The sequence below is a fragment of the Dermacentor albipictus genome, chromosome 8, assembly GCF_038994185.2.
Source record: "Dermacentor albipictus isolate Rhodes 1998 colony chromosome 8, USDA_Dalb.pri_finalv2, whole genome shotgun sequence".
Classification (NCBI taxonomy): Eukaryota; Metazoa; Arthropoda; class Arachnida; order Ixodida; family Ixodidae; genus Dermacentor; species Dermacentor albipictus.
In genome coordinates, this window is record NC_091828.1 from 81744547 (window position 1) to 81766496 (window position 21950).

The window sequence follows — 21950 nt, forward strand, 5'->3', positions numbered from 1 at the left end:
GCTGATGCAGTCAGTGAAAAGCTGGTGCTTACTCATGGGAATAAGTACGCCTAGGAGCATTCTGAAATATTTCGATGCACCATGTTTATTTGCAGAACAAGTGTTATCTTGCAATGTATTTATCTCGGTAGTTGTCATGTTTGAAATATTAACGAATCAGATATTTGAAAGGAGTCAATTCTAGACATCGCAAACAAGTCACAATAAAATATTCATTACTATATAAAGACCAAGCATAGCAAGGGTGTAGTCGCCAGTGGTTGCCATTGTCTTACCTGTGCTTGTACTATGTTGTTTATTACATCGTGTGCAATTGGTCTGTCTTTGTCGTTATCATTATCGTTCGTATTATGTACGTTGCAAAAAAATGACCTCTCCAGAGATCGCCAATGACTACTGTTTTGCAATGGCTTATCTAATTTCCTAATTTCGTCACCGCTGCTCTAATATCTTCGACAGCGCTTTCCTTATCTCGAGAACAATTCCGTAACTTCATTAGCCCTTCATGTATCTGCCCTACTTTGCATGACCGGTCAATCTCCATTTATTCATTTTATGTGAACTATAAATATGCTACTCATGTTTTTTTTTCTCTATAACCCCTGCCGCTTGCTTTCGGTCTCTGATAGTTACTACTGTGATTTTAGCTTTATGCCTGATTGCATAGTACCTATCTCCTTCTGGAGCGTATTTCCGAGAGCAAGATTTCTCATCATATCTCATGCGCCCACATAACGTTCTGCCGCCTCATTCTACTTCCCTTCTCTTGCAATCCAGTCCGTAACCCTTAATGACCATCGGTTATCTTCCCTCCTCATTACATGTCCTGTCCCTGCCCATTTCATTTTCTTGACTTCAACTAAGATGTAACTAGGTCGCGTTTGTTCCCTCACCAAATCTTATCTCTTCTTATCCCTCCTTCAACGTTACACCCATCATTCTTCTTTCGATAGCTCGTTGCGTCGTCCTTAGTTTAAGTACACCCCTTTTCGCAAGCCTCCAGTTTTCCTCCCCATAGGTGAGTACTGGTAAGACAAATCCGCTATACACTTTTCTCTTGAGGGATAAAGATAGCCTGCTGTTCATGACCTGAGAATGCCGGCCAAGCGCACCCCAGCCCATTCTTAATCATCTTATCATTTCGGTGTCATGATCCGGATCCGCAGTCACTACCTGCCCTAACTAGATCTATTCCCTTACCGCTTCCAGTGCCTCGCTACCTATCGTAAACTGGCGTTCTTTCGAGACTTAAACATTACTTTAGTTTTCTGGAGATAAATTTTTAGACCCTCCTTTCTGCTTTGCCTGTCTAGGTCAGCGAGCATGCATTGCAATTTGTATATCGAGTTACTAAGAAAAGCAATATCATCAGCCAATCGCAAGTTAATAAGGTATTCTCCATTAACTCTTATCCCCAATTCTTCCCAATCCTGAATGCATTCCCAATCCTGAATGCATTCCCAATCCTCTGAATACCTCCCGTGAACAAGCTGTGAATAGCAATGAAGAGATCGTATTTCCCTTCCTGATGCCCTGCCTGGTGCCCTGCTTTATTAGAATTTTGTTGCTTTCTTTTGGAGGACGATGGTGGCTGTGTAACTGCTATAGATATCTTTCAGTATTTTACATACGACTCATCCACACCCAGATTCCGTAATGCCTGCATCACTGCTGAGGTTTCGAATGAATGAAACGCTTTCGCCTAATTGATGAAAGCTGTATATTAGGGTTGGTTTTATTCTGAACATTTCTCTATCACCTCATTAATTATTCGAACATGGTCTATTGTTGAGCAGCCTTTACGGAATCCTGCCTGGTCCTTTGGTTGACAGAAGTCTAAGGTGTTCTTGATTCTATTTGCGATTACCTTAGTAAATATTTTGTAGACAACGGATAGTAATGTGATCGGTATATAATCTTTTAAGATTGGCGTCCTTGTTATGGTTCTACCGTTCTACCTAGCGTAATATGTATGTCTGTAGTTTTGTATATCGCTGACTCGTTAGCTTCAAATTACAGTAGGCATATTTTTATGAACGAATATAGCTGCCATTTTTTTAGCTTTCGTTTTTCGTACCACTTCCGTTTGAAGTCTAATATTATACGTGTGATATCTCAAGACAGGGCGAAGCTGTTTTCGAGGTGATAGTTCAGTATGGACGCTTGGAACTTGCCATCAACCTTGATCAAAATGGTAAGCAATCATGAAAACGCTTTCGCAATGATGCTAATGATATCACTTTATTTGTTGACAGCTTCTGTAACCTTCTGCATTATTGTTAATCTCATTGTTACAAGTTTTCACCATTTAAATATTTGCAGTGTTCACAGGGACAATAAATTATTTCCTTAATGATTGTTCCAGGAACTGCTACAGGTTCTAATAAGTATGACTTTCAAGACGAATTTATTGTTTTAGATATAGGAGAGAACTGCTTACTTATATCATACGGTTCTTGGAAAAGTAGTGAGTATGCTTACACCAAAACGTCTCAGAGTGTGCAAGCTTGTCTTTGAGCTGTTCCATAGTGTGTAAATAGAGCTTGTAGGACATCTAGGAAATTTTATTATTACTTACCAATCCTGTGAACAATCCATTCATTTTAGAGAGCGAAGTTGTACCACTTGGAGGTTTTCTTGGCTGACAATTTACGTCGTGCATAGCCTACACAGAGTATATTATAGCACGTCCGGAACCATAGCCTGCAAATTTATTGCAGAACCTTCGCTGTTTTAAATGTTGAAATGCAGGTTATTACTGATGATTGCTAGGGAGTTTTCTGGTTAGCTGCTAAAATTAGGAACAATATTTTCACTTTAAGATTCAGAAGAACATGCTATGTGCTGTTCGACATGATTTTGACAAACAGAAACAAGCGGAGAAAAATTGGTTACTTCAAATGAGCTACAGAAAAATAAATCAATAACGAGAATACATCAAAGTGCGCCACAGAAGCCAGGACGTCTGCTTATTTCCTATTCATTTCTTTGAAGTTATAGTCAGCTTTAAAATGTAATGCTCACACGTTCAAAAACGTACATGAAAGCTAGCTGAAGCTATTTGAAACTCAATATTGAGCAAAAAAGAACATAAAAGGTGCTGGAGCTGCAGTGCGCTTCAATCAATAAAAATCGCCTGAAAATTTACTGCGATATTAGACTTCTCTAGCAAATCATGGGGGAAAGTGCTATCACTTTTCTTGGCTTGTCATCTGCTAACTGCTAACTGCTTACAAGAAGACAAAAATAAGGTGTCCGTAAACTTTATGGAAGCGATGTTTAAAGTGACTTAGACTGAGACTTAGTAAAACGAGCATTTCACATAATTGGCTGAGGAGGTTGCCGTTGGTTATGCAGGTAAATCAACTCTCTTTGTGAGTATTTAGTGTTATGCTTCTTATAGAGACCGGTTTGAACAATTCATATGTACGATTTTCAAGATGGTTCCATTAAAAAAGAGCTGTTACCTGTGACTTCCCCGTTATGGTACAACAGGCAGTGAAGCAGCAGCGGCAGTGAAGTCAAGGACGAACCTGAGAAAAGAACAGTTTGGGTTTTCTCGTCGTCTATTCGTACTGTTCAATTGAATATGGTCAAAGTTATGCTTATTCATGTACTCTGCTCTCCTATGAACTGGCCCTGTAAGATTTTTATATAATTGTTTAGTTTGTTAATTTTTATATTATGATGAAAGAGGTGAGAACTAGATGACGGATATGTTTACAGAATATTTACAAAGAAATGTAGGGCCAAAGAAGGCGGCAGACCAGCCACAAGAGCAAGTGTATCAATCATCGTATTCATCGCTCTGTCAAGATTCGCATTCCTTCATGTACATATCTCTCCGTAACCTCACCCTGCAGTGAAGAAAGTGCAGTCATGGCGCTTGTTATGGAGCCGAGGAGGAAGAACAGTAATACGGTTTCAGGCAAGAAACATGGGCCCGCTCAGTTGGAAGCAAGGAAGTCGAAGAAGCAGGGTCCAAGTGTAAAATTTCGTAACCGACGTCCCCGACTACACGTAGCACATATTAGGGCCCCGTGCAACGGAAGAGCAGTTTCTCTTAAAGGCCCACACGTATGCATGGGGACCACACGAGGAATAGAGAGCCTGCAGAGCAGTGCACGCTTCTTTGTCGACTTATGCAACGGAGTTTTTTTAATGCGGAGTAGGGAGTTGCTCATGCGCAGGCTGTCGAGCAATGACATCACTGGGGTAGTCAGTAGGCGAGGGACCAGCTAAAGAATTGAGAGCATCTAAGGACAATGACGATGTCGCACAAACAGTAAATGAGACGGCATATATGTAGCATTGTCATGCCGTGACGAATTCTTCGCAAATATAGCAAATGGCAACTTGCTGTCGAAGACCCGGCGATCAGGTGAACATATATGGCTAGCATCTCAGAGTTTGGTTCAGGCACTCGGTCAATTCATTCTCCTATGCGTGATAAGCGGTGATGAGCGTGTGTTCAGTTGGCCAGACACTAAAGATGTCATCTTAGAGGAAGTACGTCCCGCAATCGCTGACGAACTTCTGAGGGCTGCAATGTTGGAGAATTACGTCCTGTTGGAGAAAGTCAGCGAAGTGTAGAACAGCTTCTCGGCAAAGCCCTGTTATTGCGAAGCGCGTGGCGTAGACTGTCGCGAATGCAACCAATTTATTTTCCGAGATACACATAAGGAAATGGCCTAGAATGTCACCACAGACGCGGAAGAATGACTCTGCACAGATATCAACGGGTTGCAGCTCACAACCAGGCAGCGCTGATGGGCGTTTGCGGCATTCGCAGCGTTCAGAAAAAGTGGCGTAGCGGAGCACAGAGTGGCACATGCTTAACCATAAAAACCAACACCAGATGCAGGCGTACGTATGCGAGACACCTAGGTGACCGGCAGCTGGTACGTCGTGGAGATGAGAAAGAACACTGGATAGTTGATGGCACAGTGGGACAAGCAGAGGCTCTGGGCCATCTAAGCTCATATTACGACGATACCGACAGCTTCCATGTATCATATACAGGCGACCAGAATGGTCTTAGATGGTCGAGGATAAGCCGTGAAGATGCGTCGCGTCGCTGTTCGGTAGGGACGTTACTTAACGTAAGGATGGACAGTACGCAGGCGTCTGAGTTTGAGTCCATGAGATCGAGCGCATCAACAGGGTGGCGTGCGAAACATGTGTGGTTGGTGCAATCATGAAGACTTGTACTTGACAACAAACGATTATTCTCGGAGACGTTGCACCCAGTGAGCGAAACGTACAGAGAGGCGATTGAGCAATGCGTGCCCGCATAGGATATGGTGGTAGTAACCACAATATATGTGGTTACAAGCGCTCGTCCCGTGTTTCTACTTCGTCTTTGTGTCGTTCTTGCACTATTTATCCCAGCTTACGACAAAATATGTACCCACAAATTAGACCTAAATGGGGTGAGAACCCATACTAAAGCCAGGCACATGCGTTAAGTGATCGAATAGTTCCGTTCCGCCATGGAAAGAAGGCGACTGGTGAAGGCATTTACTCGCTCGTCAACTCCAGAGCTTCTGGTATCGGTCCGAATTTCTGTAGCCGAAGAGAGATCGGGATAGGCCAGTATTGGTGGTGCGGTAAGTAAACGGTCGAAGATATAAACGAGCCTGCATGTTTGGGACACACCACGAAAAGAACGCCGTGCTTCAAAAGCTCAGTAACAGAGCACGCAATGTCCGCGAAGTTCGGAAGAAGGCGACCAAAGCAAGACGAAAAAGAAACGATTCCCGAGCTGCCATCCATCGTCTGCAGCGTGTTTTCTATTCCGACGTTTTGGCACAGGAGATTCTAGACACAGTTGAGAAATTACCCGTTACAGTACGTGTACAATGGATACGTTGCAATGCACATCCCACACAAGCCTTAGTGCATGCAGCAAGTCATAACAAATCTTCTTGCCCACTTCAATTGCCCCCCGCCCTCTCCGAAGACAAGGCTCCTCACAGAAAAAGGACACGTTCGGCGAGCCATGCTAGCACTTCTCCCACCGTGTGCCTCCCACAGTGTGCCACCTGTGCCGACCTCCATGACGGCCTAGCGCGTGGGGAAGAGGTCTTGCTGCGAAGGTTACGCTTCCGTGTCGCTCTCACCGCTACGGTAACCTGGTCGTGGTCGCCCCAGAACCGTGGCTCCATCAGCGACTCCTGCCCCTTCTGTCCCGATCCTGTCTGCAGGTGGACATTGAGCACCTCCGCTGGACTCGCCCCTCTCCACATGCCCTCCGCCAGAAACACCTGCTTCGATGTGGACCACCCCTAGGTCGGCCGCACGATGTAGACAGTTGCATCTTGGGGCCCCACCACCGGACATTGCTGGACTTCCTCCGAGAATCCTGCGTGTATCTACACGTTTAATTATTTCTTTGTGCCAGAAGGCACGCTGTCGCAATAAAAAAAGTCTAGAAAACTCTCGACGTCATTGGCTGAGCACAGCACGGGAAATTGTTGCACTGCCCGCACCTTTTCGTGATCACGTTGAACACCGGCAGCACAGACAATGAGAACGAGCATGGCGATCTGAACGAGCATAGTGAAAGTATTGGGCTGCATGAAGGCATAAGACGGCGTCATTGATGCAAGGTAAAGGATAGACGCCTTTGTGAGCTACTTTGTTGAAATTATGATAACCAATGCAAGCACGTAAGCGGCCGTCCTTCTTTTTCATAAGCAGGACAAGGAAGATGAAGGGGCTTGACGAAGGCTCGATGATGTCCTTTGTAACCTTTTTGTCGACCTCGTTCTGGAATACTTGACGCTATTGTTTGAAAACGCGATATGGTTGCCGGCGTATAGGATTGGCGTAGAAAGTGCTATCGTTGAAGTTGGGTAGTTGATGTAGGCGCCATATGTTCTCCCATTGCCGGCAGATGTCCGAAGTGATGACCGCTATGGAGTTCTCTTGCGAGGCGTTACGTGCGCCGAGCCATCACCAAAGTGTGAAAGAGGCAGGATGTAGGCGAATGATATATTTATACAATATTTACAAAGAATGGCAGCGAATGAGAAGAAGGCTGACTGCACGCACGCGCAAGCGTCTCCAGCTTCGTTGTCATGGCTTTGCCAAGCAGTGTGTTCATTCATTTAGGGGATCACTGCCTATTCATATCACACAATTTATAAATGACAACCTCAGCAAACAGGTGCATATTTTACTCTAAAGCGCGAACACATATTGTGTTGTTTTTTCTAAACCTCCGTATTTATTCGTACTTCAAGTAACACAAAACCCCTTGCTATATCTGGCCACATTATACATTGTATGTTTTTATAATGCTGACAACTACACTACTTGGTTGACTATAATATAAACCTGGTTGACAGTTCATATATTCGAAGCATCAGCGGGGATTGCACAATGTGCGAAAGTGAAGATATAAGCACTCATCCTTTTTTGTGTGACCATACCATTCTTTAGCTGATGGTCTACACTAAACTACCCAGCGCGAGACTCCTTTTTCATCACTTAAGTGTGGCACTGAATATTGTAGTTTGAAATTATTGTGCTCCTGTATTCTTTTGTTCAGCCTACCTTCAATGCTTGCCGATGTGTATGATATACATGTACCCGCACAATAAGGTCCATGCAGCCAAGAAACCAAACACTGCATAGATTATTGTATCCAAAAACTGAGACACCAGCGAGTGGTACTGAGCCGTAACTTGGCTGATAGTCATCATCATATACATTATCAAATCAAAGTGGGTTTGTCATTTTTCGGCGCCTTAGTAATTATGTATGCAAATTTGCAAGCGCTCATTTGTGCAGTAGCGTCTGTCTGAAGCTCTTCTTGCTCCTCTGTTAAGTGTACAGAGACAGCATCATCGCCGCAAGTAATGGAAAAATTCTTGCGTTATCAGTACTTTCTTATCACATTACCTTCCCCTCCCCTCTCTCCCCAGCGTAGGATAGCAAACTGGATCTTCCCCTCTGGTTACCCTCCCTGCCTTTCCCCTTTCCTCGTTTTTTTTCTCTCTCTCTCTTGCGTTATAGCCGGTTACACATCATCAGCACTCCAACGTGGCTTGGCATGTATATATATAATTATTATGGTTGCTTCGCATGCACAACTTATTGCACACAGCACAATATTCAGTGAATTCCTAGGCTTCAAAGAATGCATGGAAATTTGTAGCCATACGTCTTTAGCTTGAAAGCCCGCTGCAGTAAAAAAATTAGAGCCTTCCAATCAGGGAAGGTAGAGGGCAAGCCGTACTGTATATACCTATGAATAAAATAACATAAAATAACAACACCACATAACATAAACAAGCCCGCTATTAGGTTTACTTCTATTTACGTATATCTCGTGACCACAGTAATTATTGATTTATGTCGCTATGATACACGGCCATGGGATCTGTGACAAAAGTGAAGATGTTCTTAAAGAACTTTAGGTCCACGCAGGGTCGGTGGCGCGTCGTGGAGACATAGGTCTTGGTGTAACGTTGAAGGTCTAACTTTTCGAATAGAAATGCCAGGGACCACTTTATATTGAGACAAACCACATCGATGTTAAAGTTGCCCACAAGGACGACGGAATTGGGTTTCATCGGGCGTATGCTCCCAAATGTGTCAAATATAATGTCTTCGAGGTGCCTCTTCGATGTTCCGGGATAAACGTATAAGCTGGCGACAACGATTCTGCCCCAGTCTGTACAGCACACGCGTCGGTTCATTCCACGTTAAGTATCTCGCCCGTTGTCGGTAAAGCACAGGGCGCAACGGCCGCACTATCGCTCTCTGCGTGGATGGCAACGCATCAAAGTTATCATCTATCACAGCTTTTGACAGATTTGGCCTCAAACATAGCTGGGACACATACGCAGATACGATATTGCCTTATGCTTGAGCCATTTGAGCTCTATAGATGCCGCCATTGTTTTTGCCAACGCACATCACCAAATGCTGGAAATTAGCCTAAGAGAGCTCCGCTGTATAACATGCAATGGAAGGTCATTCCAGGACCCTGAAATATTTATGCAATATACTGCGTTCTCTGTGATTAAAAAGCCCCGATTCTTGTAGGTATCTCTCGAATGCCATCATTGCAGGACAATTAAGACCATATGGGCGCGATATGGGTGGTTTGGTTTATATGCATGTTGTAAAAATTTCGGCCATTTTTATTTTTTAGTTTATTGATCACAGAACACACACAATATAGAAATATGTGTGTGTTTTGTGATCAATAAAACAAACAGTGCTCGCGTCGTCCTCTTCCAATCCTTCCTTCGTCCGTTTTTCCCCTCAATTGAGTGCTTCGCCCTGTCGAAATATTTATGACACCGATTAGAATTGCAACAATGTAGCACCATAACGTGTTGCCGCTGCAAAAACACGCACTTTATATGTCCCGTGCTGCAGCCGGGCTCCTCTTTCTCACTTCAAGCTGTACACGTTCTGCACTTAGCGGCGCCACTGTGAAGTCCACGCGTGGTGTCTGAATGAATACGTACATACGATTGTCTAAATATATATGACGTCTTTACAAGTTCACAGAGCACCGGATAAGCTGCCAACATTTTTATCACCAATGAATGGCACACACCCCTGCCACCTACTCAGTGGTTCAAGTTGGCGTGAAAAAAAATAGATACACCGGAACATATCGCTTTGTGAATTCCCAAAAATGTGTAATCACCCTATCATTGTTCACTTGTTTTAGGAGGCCCAAATTGCATGTTGTGGGGTTTCGATACCCAGAACGCCAAAACAACAACATGTCATGCCACAATGCTGAATATATGTTCAACTGATATGGTAGAATTATGGGCAGAAGGTGGATCATGCAGGGTTACTGACGCACAGACCAATGGTAAGCTAGGCACTGTTGCCAATTCATTATGCCTTTTTAAAAAAGAAAAAGCTGTCCAAATACAGCTTTATTATTTTACGCGAGCCCTTCAGACAGTATAATTTCTTTGAAACACATGAGCTTTCTTACAATAATTTCCCTGGCGTTGCCCTTTCCTTCACTTGGATGCCATTCTCGTCTTTCGTCTAGTTAGTGACATATCACTCTCGGCACTAAGCAATCGAGTGCTGGAACTTTCACTATAACGACAAGAGCGCTGCCGACAACGCGATGAGAGCTATGGCGAAAGGTAAGGCACCTTCAAATAAACTTCAACCACCGTCGACAAACAATACTGACGTACTCGCCCTATCATGGCCACACTCTAAAGCTAGGGAGCGAATCGCAGGAGTGAAGCGGCTGATTTACTCTACAAAGCATTGTTTTACTCACGGAAAATGACCAGTGGAGTGAAATGCATTGTTTCTTACCTTACCAAGGAGAGAGTGAAATGTGCGTTTCTCTCTGTCCTTCTCAGAAAGAATAGAATCCCCGTTCTTCTCTTTCGGCAATAGAGAACAAAACGTAGCGTAATCTTCTGCTTCAACTATAGGATGCAAGCCCGGAACTTGGGAATGTATCACTCACGTGCGCTGAAAAAAGGAAACACCGTTTTGCTTCTAAGATAACAGGCTGCCACAGTTCAGAGGAACGCGGAGCTAGCATTCTACTTTTTCACTCGGAGTTGCTCCACCGCGCGCGTGCTCAACGTCGCGGAACAGCACAGCACCGGAGAATGGTGATCCGTCCGGCGAGCAGCAACGAAGGCCATCCAAAGGAGATCGTGTGTCAGCCATCTCGCGTCGCCACGAAAACACGACAGTCGTTCTTCATTCATTGGATATACCGACAGATCCTCCATGGTAAGTGAATTCTAAAGTAGGTGATCATTCTGCGTATATGACATGCTATCACCAGGAAGTCGTCGCGGAGCTTAGCCGACGCGCATAACAACGGACTAGGCAAGTACGCTGTGTCTCTCGATGTCGATCGAAAAAGTCAGTCATCGCGATAAGTGTATGGGATTTTATCACTTCCTGCTATCCGTAAGAGCTTTCCAAATCGCAAATGCTGCTAGAACCATGATATGTTGAATAAAATCTGTAGCGAGGGGACGCTTACAATGGTTTGTTGATCAGCCCATGATTCCGAGCCTATGCGGAGCGTGCTTAGCGTGCGCTTTGTGTGTTAGAATTTATTCAGTTTGGCCGTCTGCTGTGTACGGAGTACTGTTGAAATAAGGAGGTACGTAACAGAAGGCGTCATTTTGCTGGCGGCATACTTTCGTTATGAATAACCCACAGGCTTTACGGTGTCTCGCCCATGGGTAATCTGCGACCACTGAAGTTACGTGCAGCGCCAGTGCTAGTTAGAAACATGCAAGAGCTCAATTGAGTGCGTTATCCTGAGCTTACTGAAAACGCACGAGGAATCAATGTTTTATGCTGAATAAAGTATCGATTTTATAAAAGCGATCTTCCGCGCGACAACTACAATTGATGCAATGGAGATGGCTGTCGCTTTCGCTCGTCGCCTATAAGTCGTACTCTGCGCAGGCGATGATTTTGAGCGACGTATCCCCGGTTCTGCCGGTATGAGCGCCGCAAGTGCGCGTCCAAACTAGCGTAACGCGTGCTTTAGTAATTTAAGTTGATGTATTTTACTGTAAAAAGTACCATAAAATATTTCCGAAGGTTTTGCAGTAGGTTCTTATCCTTGCACGTATAAAAATTCAATCATTTGCTCGTTCAGCGCGACAATAGGAGTAGTATTTGAGCAATGTGCATCCAGTTTCGGCTTCGCGCTATTGTCTAGTCGCTCATAGCACTTCCGGGCGATGATCGACGAATTCTAGATTTCTAGAACCGAGCGATCTGTTCAAACGGCGGCCCGTTTGGTCGCTCGAAGCCGTCGATCGTCGCCGTCACGCACTAAATCGCTTATATTGCGTTTAGCCGTAAGACTGAACTATTTTTGCTCATGTACTGAAATGGTGTGATTATATGTCTGATTTTATGTCTCCCGTTGCGTTTTTCGAGCATGGTGCGAATTTGAAAAGGTGCCTATGTCAACGAACTCGAAATGTGAAGTGGCAAGGTATGCATCGGGATCGAATATTACGGATGCTCTGAGGAATTACAATTGTAGAGGCACTTTGCATCCGCTTCATGTTTTGGACATGCCTGTGCATTTGCTAATATGAGTTGGCGTTTCACAGTTATGTCATATGAACAGCTAGATCACCCTTCCTCTGTGGGTTACACGCATAATGTGGTGATCTTGCTACTGCGTGGCAGATCAAATGTGTTTATAGATAAAGTATCAAAATAAAATTTTGCTTTAATTCCGTATTACCTGTCGTCTGTCGCACACAAAACAAAGAATTACTCTCATAAACTAATAACTGTGGCCTAACTGCAACTTTTGTATGTCTTCAAGAGCGTAAAATGCTAGATTTCGAACTTCAGCACTATTCGAGTCTGTGAAAAATGAACTCCATTGCGCACCTCAGAAATGAAAATTAGTTCAAGCCTTTTAGCAAGTTTAGAGGCAGGCTGCAGTGAACTTTCTTGTATCATTGAAATTTCGGTAAGCTTGCCAAAACAAGCTTTGTTGCCCTTTCCCATAGGCACATCCAGTCATATCCGTTGAACTGGAAGACCATATTTTCATCCCTACTGAGCATTATGTTTGCAGATATGATCCTCAAATCATGGCTTGAGCAGTGGCACAACCAGAAATGGTGCGGGAGGCACGCTGAGTACGTGCTTAGGATGTGTCCCAAGTGCTGTTTGCGACACACCAGACTAATGACAGGCCTATGACATCTGACAATGACTAGTATTTTATTTATTAGTAGGAGTATTCTAACATTGGTGCAAAATTGGTGCCGTACGAGGACAAACTTTCGGTTATTTCTTTTTTTGTTTAAGCATAATAATTGATGTTAGTTCAGCAGTTGACTGTTGCAGTCATTTAGATGTTTTGCATACAGTTCCGTAGGAAGACTAAGAGCTAAGACTTTCTTTTAGCGTCATGACCTTGACTGTCTTGATTTTGCTTTACACCAATGCCCTCATGTTCACTTTCGCAAACGATGTTTTTCTGGCACCCGCTTGATATAATCCAACAAGGCAGCAGCAAGGACACAACGATGTCAAAGATCCAGCCCAGCGCGATTCCACGTTGTGCAGAGGAGCGCACGCCAAAGATTCACAATACATTTCCATGTAATTTGGACGAGAAAACTAGAATGTGGGTATATTGACTGTACCATTTAGCTAAATGTCAACAAAATCAAAATACAGTATGTCACACCAAGATGAAAATTCTCACATGCTCTAGGCAGTCATCTTAACATGGTATATTTTTGTAATGTCTCTGATGGAAAAGCCAAAATCAAGAATGCTCTCTGGAGACAAATACATAGGAGCAAGTGTCATTGAAAACTTAGAAATGTGTTTAAAGAAAGCTGATTAGTTGTTGAGAAGTGAGTGCTTTTTGTCTTGCCTCTCAACAGATATATCCATGCGATAAAATAGTGGTACAATGAAATTGTATATTTGCTTAGTGACATGATACATACTTGCGATGAGCATGATGCCTGTGTTCACTATAATAAGTAACAGCTCATGCTTGGTTAGGTGCTTACATACATTTAACAGCACGTGAATTCCCGGGCGCAAATGCAAACCACTGTGATTCTGCATTTTAAATGCTTACAAGAAGCTGACAGATTTTCATACCTTCCCTTTCGTATATTTTTACACCTCATTTTTGAAGTACGGCTTCCTTTAGGTTCCAGAAAGGAGAAGCATTGGAGGAAGAGAATCCCGTGTTTAAGAACCCATTATCGTTTACGTGCATGCTCACGAGAGCAGTTCATTAGAACTGCTCGTGGCTCCCGAAGCGAAATGAAGGAGCAATTAAGGCCTCTAACTGTGTACACCGTGGTGCACACCTTACGCCTTAGAAGCAGGAGAGTCACTTGTAAGTGAAATTTATTTTAAAAATGTAAAATTCTGGTTTTTCCTTCTGTGAAATATTTATATGAAAGCTTCTGGCAGGTATTTGATATTTTCATTAGGGTGACTCAATCTACTTACCAACGAAGTAGGTTGGTAGAGGTAGAGATTTGTTCAATGGCATCAACTGGGAGCATCTGAGTAGAAATCTTGTTCATCATTTGGCGAATGTGAACATATAGTGTTAAGCAAAAGCCCCTTAGTTTCATGGCTCCTGTAGACATAATTTAATTAGGCAGAATGCAATTAAAGCATTTTTGCACATGGTAGATTTTTGGAGTTAAGATAGAGTGCACAGTGCGGCGATGTATTACTCTTCCCAGACACATATGTACTTGTTTTGAAACGAAGATTTTGTGAAGTGCGGTACTTTTTCTTACTTTAGCGCATCTTAACCACTTCAATGGGAAAACAAGCTTTGGTTTCAGGTAGTTGTTTCATTGTGAAAGTATATGAATAGTCACATGTAAAATGCACGTGTATGGAAAGGGCATGTGAAACAGAATGGTGTCATCCTCAATTTATGTTTTGCTCCTTTGTTTGTCTTTTTCGTGAATTTCCCTGCCTGTACTTATGCTTATGTCACCTTTGATGCATGATATTCATCACATCTAATGTTCTGGACACATCTGACGCCATGCTGCACTTTAGTTAGGTTGAATATTCAATTAGTCACAGTAATTGATCATGTATTTATGCAAGCTGCTCCTCAGAAGTATAGCATTCTTAACGTAATTGGAATGAAAAGCTGCCAATGCAGTTTTATGCGCACGATTTTATAGCCAATGTTCCTTGCAGTTTTCCACTCATTTGGTAAACACTAGATAATATTGTAAATTTAATTTTATTTATTTGTGTGAAAGTGTAACGGATTAATCCCAACAGCATCAGGAAGCTACTTTCGTGAATAGGCCAACCGAATAGGAAATATTATACGCCTCAGTACCGCTTTCAGACCAGTCTGGATATTGCTGCAGAACCATGACAAGCCACACTTAGAAACAATGGAATGCAGCCCATACATGAATAACTTTATGTGGAATATAAGCAAAGCTAGCTACACTTGCGGTCTCACATGTGAATGTACAACAGATTTCTGAATACAGCGCATTCTCAGCCAGGAACCTTCATACGCTATACAGGATGTTATAAGATGAGCAGCTGTCTTAGAATATGGCACACAAAAAAGTTTCTTGCACAATTTTTCTACATTACCAACCCCTTGTTTAGCAGCTCATCGGACAACCTCTGCCATATAGTGCACCCGTTTTGTGCCAGTAATGTGGTGCACATTTCTCTTCAATCAGAGTGTCAATAGATTGTGAGTTTGCACATGTTTTTATATGTTTGACTTTCCACTGTATGCAATATTTTTGAAAAGGATTCAATTGAAACTAAAGGATATTTCTGCTCTAATACTGATGAAACTTTAGAGAACATACTTTTTTTTATTACAAGATGTGTCCTAAGTTCATCGGTATAACTTCAACCTCATCTTATATGTTTGTCAGTATATTTCTCAAATTATTATTCTGTTTGTCTTCCGACTGATCAATAAAGATTTCGACCTTTCAAGAGAAAATTTTCCATTTGAGCAACTCTGTGACAATAGATTACATCCCATTCATCAAGCATAAGTGCAGAGCTACTTATGAAGGAATCAAATATTCCCCACATGTAAGTATTGTGAATCCCTTCAAACGTGAGCATGGATCTATATGGTGCTTTCACACCATTGAGAAGAGTGCTAGTACTCTGTTCCGAAGGAGTACAATCAGTCTGTTTGGGGGAGTAGAAACGCACTGCTTTGAGGAGTAGATGTGTTCGATTCGGAGGAGTAGAAGCACTTCGTCGGAGGAAGTACTATTACCCCAATGGGGAGAGTATTAGCAATCTGGAGGAGTGCTAGCACTCCCTTGCCGTGGGGTAACAAAACTCTGTCAGTAGGAGTTGTCCTACTCTCTCTCAAAGAGGGTTGATCTACTGTCAAAAAGAGAGTCAAATATGGGACAAGCAGATGCTGCCTCAAAAAGAGTGCCCGGAACTCTTCTTTTTTGTCATTGTAGGTCACTCAAAACTGCATTCAATAAATAAATGGGTATATTTTACTTGATAAAATATTGCTATGTTCTGAGTGTCTACCAATGAGTAGCAGTATTTTTGGTCGCTTTTGCTTTTAGCGTGGGCTTGTGGTAAATACGCTCTAAAAGAAAAATGATCTTGCTCAAAGAAAAATGAGCTTGCTTACAGCATGCAGCGCGCTACGTGCGCAGCCAAGTTGTACATCAGATTAATATGTAAATTCGCAATCACATATAGTGCGATGTTTAGAACAACTGTATTGTTTGTTCACTCACACGTGTGGTAAGCGAAATACTCATGCAAGGTTTTGCTACTATCAAGTGGATCGCATTCTTTCATCAGCATTAAATATGTGATACGCACACATATGCATGCCTACATACGTTGATCTTTACTTCAGCAACTGAAAACGCATTATGCCTCGGTCACACGAGCATGCGAAAAATCTTTTACGCAAGCGGTTTTTTATCTAGTTGAAGTGCTGTTTATTAAGAGTCGTTGCTTAGGAGACACATGGCACCCATGATCTTTTCTTAGTGTTTCCTTTTCTACTTTCGAAACAAAATGGGCCAAATTAAACTGATGTGCCTCGAAATATAAAGTGAGAATTTCTTGTATTACAAGTTTTTAAATAGATTTAACAATGCTAGATTACGAAGCGTTAATGGAAAGTTATTGTCGCAGTTTACGGATTGTTCGACCTGCTAACGAGTAAAACTCTTGCTTGGGCTAGTTGGTCCATGCTTGTATTAGTAAAGCCAAGGCGTAAAAAGAAGAATACAAACGACAGGATCGGCGCCGGTCCTGTCGTTTGTGTTCTTCTTCTTGAGTCCTGGTCTTCTGCGCCGGTCCTGTCGTTTGTGTTCTTCTTGAGTCCTGGTCTTCTGCGCCTTACCTTTACTACTGCTTACGAGACCTGTTTGACAATGCCTGCGAGGGTACTGAAGAAACAAATTAACACTGCCAGATATACTGCACGTTCTGCCAGGCAAAATTATGTTTTACGATGAGTGAAGTTGACAGAAAAATACACATTTGCTTAGTTTTCTCTAATGTATGATAACTGCTGGCACCCACTGGTTTCACGGCTGCTTCTTTTCGGCCGTAAAACTAATCGACGGCCGCCGATTCATGAAAAGACCGCTTCTTAAAAAGTAAATATTCTCTGTCCTGTGTCTGCGAGCGAAACTTTCTTTCCGGAAAAATCTTCTTGCTCAAAAGATGTTTGAGCGCCCGTGTGACAGGGGTATTAGAAAGTTCCTGCCAGCATTTAATCATTCACCTTTATTGTTTCGTGGTGATTGTAGAAAACGCTCAAAAGTATGACTTGTACAAATAAATGCGGGCACGATCCTGCACCTGCAATAATATTTATTGTGTTATCGTCTGAGCAGTGATAAGCTGTACTGCACAATATGCTCGCAGGTATTCTGTGTATCATCTTATCCACTCAATCTGTTTTCGTTTCCGCGAAGGAACTGTAAGTTGAAATTTGATATCTTCGAATAGACTCACCCAAAACGTTAGAAATGAACCTATGCAACTTCACAGGGATAATATGTCTAAGCATATATATATCCCTATAAGTATTTTTATGTATGCTACATGGAAATGGTTTAGAACATTGCTTGAAGAATAGCTACAAAATATGGACCTCGGAAACGAATACATCATAGTTCATGTAATATGACATGTTTATCTACAGATTAAAAAGTTCGTGTCAAATCAGAGCCCCCCCCCTACTTACACTATAATTTTCACCGTGATTTCTACATACGTAATAGTTACATTAGCCAAGTAGATCTGTCGTACCCTAGACTGCGTCTGAATCCGTATTGGGAATGACTCATACCGTAAATTTCATCGCAACCGTATATCATGCAAGTGTAATAAAATGGCTATATTGTATGCGTAAACACTTTCATTATTGCACTGGTCTATAATTATGTCGCCTAGTTCACTACATTTACTATAAGTTGGCCCAAATACTCAGGCCTTTAAACACTGTGGGATTATGCTTCTTTGGAAAACTTCATTCATGATAAGCTCGAATACATCGTGTAGGTAAAATACATTGTAACTTGTATCAGGATCTCATTAAAGGGGAAAGTTGGGCGAGTTGGAATGCATTCATAATTGTCACAGCACGAACAAAATTGCCGCGCAGTTAAAGGGCACTGGACGAGCACTGACTCGCAACTAAGGTAACTGGAAAAAACGCATCAGGAATATAAGCGACACATGCGATCACATGGTCAGTCGAGGAACGCACAACCTGGCCACGTGGATACAGGACATCTCTACCTTATACGGTATCATATGCCCTGTATCCACGTGGCCTGGATGTGCATTCCTCGATTGACCATGTGATCGCCTGTGTCGCTTTTATTCCTTTGTATGTCTGCTTCATTAAAATTTAGTTGTGAGTCAGCGCTCGTCCTCTGTCCTTTCACTCCATTGTCGTTATGAATTTCATTAGAATATAGCTTGCTAGTTTGTTGGGTGGAATAGCGTTAATTTAGACAGCTCTCTTGCATGAAGCAGTGGCTGATTAGCGTAGTTTGGCATTGTCTGACCTATGCACAGTCCCATTCAATCTCCTAAGTGATAGTTCAGTCATTAAAGACGCTGCCAATGTCCAATCATTCTGAGAAGCAAACAGTTGAGTTTACTCTGATTGACTATTAAAAACAAATACGTTGTTCAACTAATATGCACTCAGTTATGCATTGAAGCTTTGCAGTGTATCTGATGACCTTAATGTAACGAACATCAGGGGCCTTTAAGGCCATGCTCACAGTGTGCCTAACACATAGGAGTTACATTTGCACGAATCACCACTGCTATTGGTATTTTATACCTTTATATTCATCTATTTGCACACCTTCCAAAGTATGGTGTAGTAGCACATCCCTGCCTTCACATGCACTGACCCACGTTGGCTCAAATAGGGCGATAATGCCGATGAGCATGCCTAGTTCACGGCGTTTGTTGTAGCAGCTCAGACCTTTTGGCATTTATTTGATGTTAAATAATATATGAAATAAATCTGGTGAAAATAAGCATGTTTCCATGAGCAAAAGTTGGGTTTTTGTTTTGGTTCACGGCCCTCATTACTATAACTATGCTTTAGTACATGAACTCTTGGTTAGTACGACAGCATCATATATTCTGCTCTCAGATAATTCAGGGAAAAATAAATCCAAGGTATTTACGGAATGAAAACACTATAATATTTAGAAAGGGGTACATATGTTTTCAGAAGTATAACTCGATAAACATATGCATAACAATGCCATATTAGAGCATTCTGAAACTCCGGTGCTCGTGTATAGCCTGACATGAAGCGTCTGGGCCAGACACAGATGCATAGTTAGACATTGTTGGCCATGTCCTCGAGAAATAATTTTGCTGCAGTGTTGTACGACTCGTATAAACTTTCCTCAGAACAGACGAGATCGCCTAATTATGTGAGGTTCGTAACTCATTATAAATTATACATATCTTGGTGTTCAGTATGTTAGAGGCTAGGAGGACGACAACCAAGATATCTCAGAGAATTGGTTGCCTAAAAGCACTCCCTAATCTTTCAGTTTTTCTCTCTGTCTGATAGCCTTTAAAACTTTTGTGTTGCTCTGTACTCGCCGTGGTACGACCTGCGGGTCCCCGCCCACCCGGAGTAGCACATGAAGCGACCCTCTATGCGCTATGCGCCGTATCCACCACGACATGGAACATCACCGCCACATGCACTCCACGCTGCACACCATGGCAGTAGTAGCAACTACTGGTCCTGCATCCCCTGCAGTAGCAGCTACAGACCAGGGTCCTGCGAACAAGAGGTTATGAGAAGAAGCGTTTTTGGGCCAACATGCAGGGGAGATGGACCAGACATCTTTCACGGTCATATCGTACAAGAAGAAAGAGGTGCTGGTGTCCCATAATTTCAGGCTTACTCTGGAAGGAAGAAACATATGGAATGTTAGCCATAACATGGTAGCATCGGTGGTTGTAGCGTCGGTTCAAGTGAAAGGTCTCAGCCATAGCCTTAACAAGGACGGCAACCTGATGGATACAACGTGACAAAGAGTCGCACACCACAGGCAGCGCTGCTGCAAACAACTCTCCTCTACTTGGCTGAGAAATACACTGAGCACACCCACATCTATGTTGATGCCTCAACCACTCGGTAGTCTTCCTGCTGTGAACCTTATGGGCCCTCAACACGACACATTCTTCTTATCGGCTGCAGCGGAGGACATCCTCAAGGACAATAGAGCTTCACCGAATCAAAGAAACTTTCCTCTATATACTGCGCCAAGCGCCCGATCAATGATAGATTTTCACTTAGTCTAAAGGAGCATTGAGCACTGTGCAGAATGTTAAAATATTTATCACCAGCCTGTTTCTTTCGATTGTGTACTTACATCACTCAACCATTGCATCAGCCCACTGCAGCAACTTTCAGTGTATACCGGCTCATTGTGGTATTCCGGCCAATGAAAAGCAGATGAATCGGCACGTAAAGGTCTTGAACACCAAAACTCTAAGCGGATATATTTAACTAGATGTAATGCTTCCCAAGTAGCTGAAAGATTTGCTTCTGAAGAAAAGGTTCGGCTGTAGAGCTTGCCGACCCAACATTCCCCTTTCGTTTACTCAATTGAGCCGAATCTCAGATTCAGATCCCATCCAACATTCCTCACCATTTTGAAACTCTATGGCATCGTCTTCGCCTGAACACCACCTATGGAAACGGCTTACCGTACCGCTTTGGTGAAGTGACCCGTCCACACTGCAAGACCTTGGTCACAAGTGAAACTGTCTAGTATATACTGTTTGGGTGTGGAGCGTATGCCGACGAGCGTGAGTTGCATGAACATTACACACATTGGCTTTCACAGAGACCTTTGTCACACTTGACTGTGCATCAGGCTCTTTAGCCTGTCTCACACAACAGAGGCGTGCGGTGAACGTTTTATTGACATACTTAAAAAACATTAGTGCACTCGACAAACTTTAGTTTTACTGTCACACTCACGAAACTTTCACGCAGGGAATTATGCCACCTCATTTTGCAACAGTGTATACACCGAAGGACTTTACTAAAGTACGCCGCTGTCCATGAGTCAGAAAACTCAGTGCCCGATTTTTTTAGTTATTATTTTGTGCGCATCTCTCCTTCTCTCCCTAGTTCCTTTCCCCACGCAGAGTAGCATGGCAGCGGTACCCATAGACCGGCTCAAATCTCGTCTTTTCATTAAAGGATTCTCTCTTTTAAAGGCTGTGCTTGTACAGATAACTGCTATACTGCTGTTTTGTTTTCGTAACATGGCTAGTCTACAGAGCTCTTAAACAGTTTCTATAGTCCTGCTTGCATTACTGTTGGTGTATTCAATGTGTGCAAGCTGTGAAGGTTGTCGAAGGAGAGGATCTGGGCACACAATGAACGACAATGAAAAGAAAATCGCTGAAGGTCGATTCTTCTGAATTGAAATCATGAGAAGAAAAGAGACAATGAATACAAAGTAATCATACTGGGTATTGTTTATGCTGTGCTGAATGTAAACATAAGAAAAAGAAAATGTAAGCGGTCACAAAGACAACATAGGGTGCGTAGTAACCGCAATGCAAGACCTCTACATTAGTGTGCAGTGTTTAGCCTGTTGCAGCAAACGTTTAACGTATAATTGCCCGCAGTCGTTGGCTTGAGCTTGAGCTTGAGCTTAGTCAATGGCTTGAGCTTCGCTATGCTTGATTCATGAGGTAGCATGCGAGAGTTTATCTTGAGCTGATATTCTCCACGGCTGTTCCAAAACCTGTTGTATGGCTGTGAGAGGCGTTGGCCGACGCACCAAGACTTATTCACGTGCGCATACACAAATATCCTAGAAAGTGAACCGGATGATCACCATTGTAATAGCTTAATTTGTAACGCATCACACCCATAATGCTGA

At 42.8% G+C, this 21950-nt stretch overlaps 1 protein-coding gene across 9 annotated transcripts in view; it reads left to right on the forward strand.

Annotated features, from left to right (window-relative positions):
* Positions 1–21950, forward strand: part of LOC135898645 (uncharacterized) — a 90540-nt gene that overhangs the window by 33912 nt on the left and 34678 nt on the right. For 8 of the 9 annotated variants that reach the window (XR_010563381.1, XM_065427710.1, XM_065427714.1 and 5 more), the window contains 3 exons: positions 2121–2194; positions 2366–2467; positions 9698–9847. Coding sequence is in view for 8 of the 9 variants with exons in the window: in XM_065427710.1 (XP_065283782.1) it covers positions 2121–2194; positions 2366–2467; positions 9698–9847 (326 nt within the window). In the remaining variant the exon portion in view is untranslated. The remainder of the gene's footprint in view (positions 1–2120; positions 2195–2365; positions 2468–9697; positions 9848–21950) is intronic. The other variant, XM_065427715.1, reaches the window with a different exon arrangement.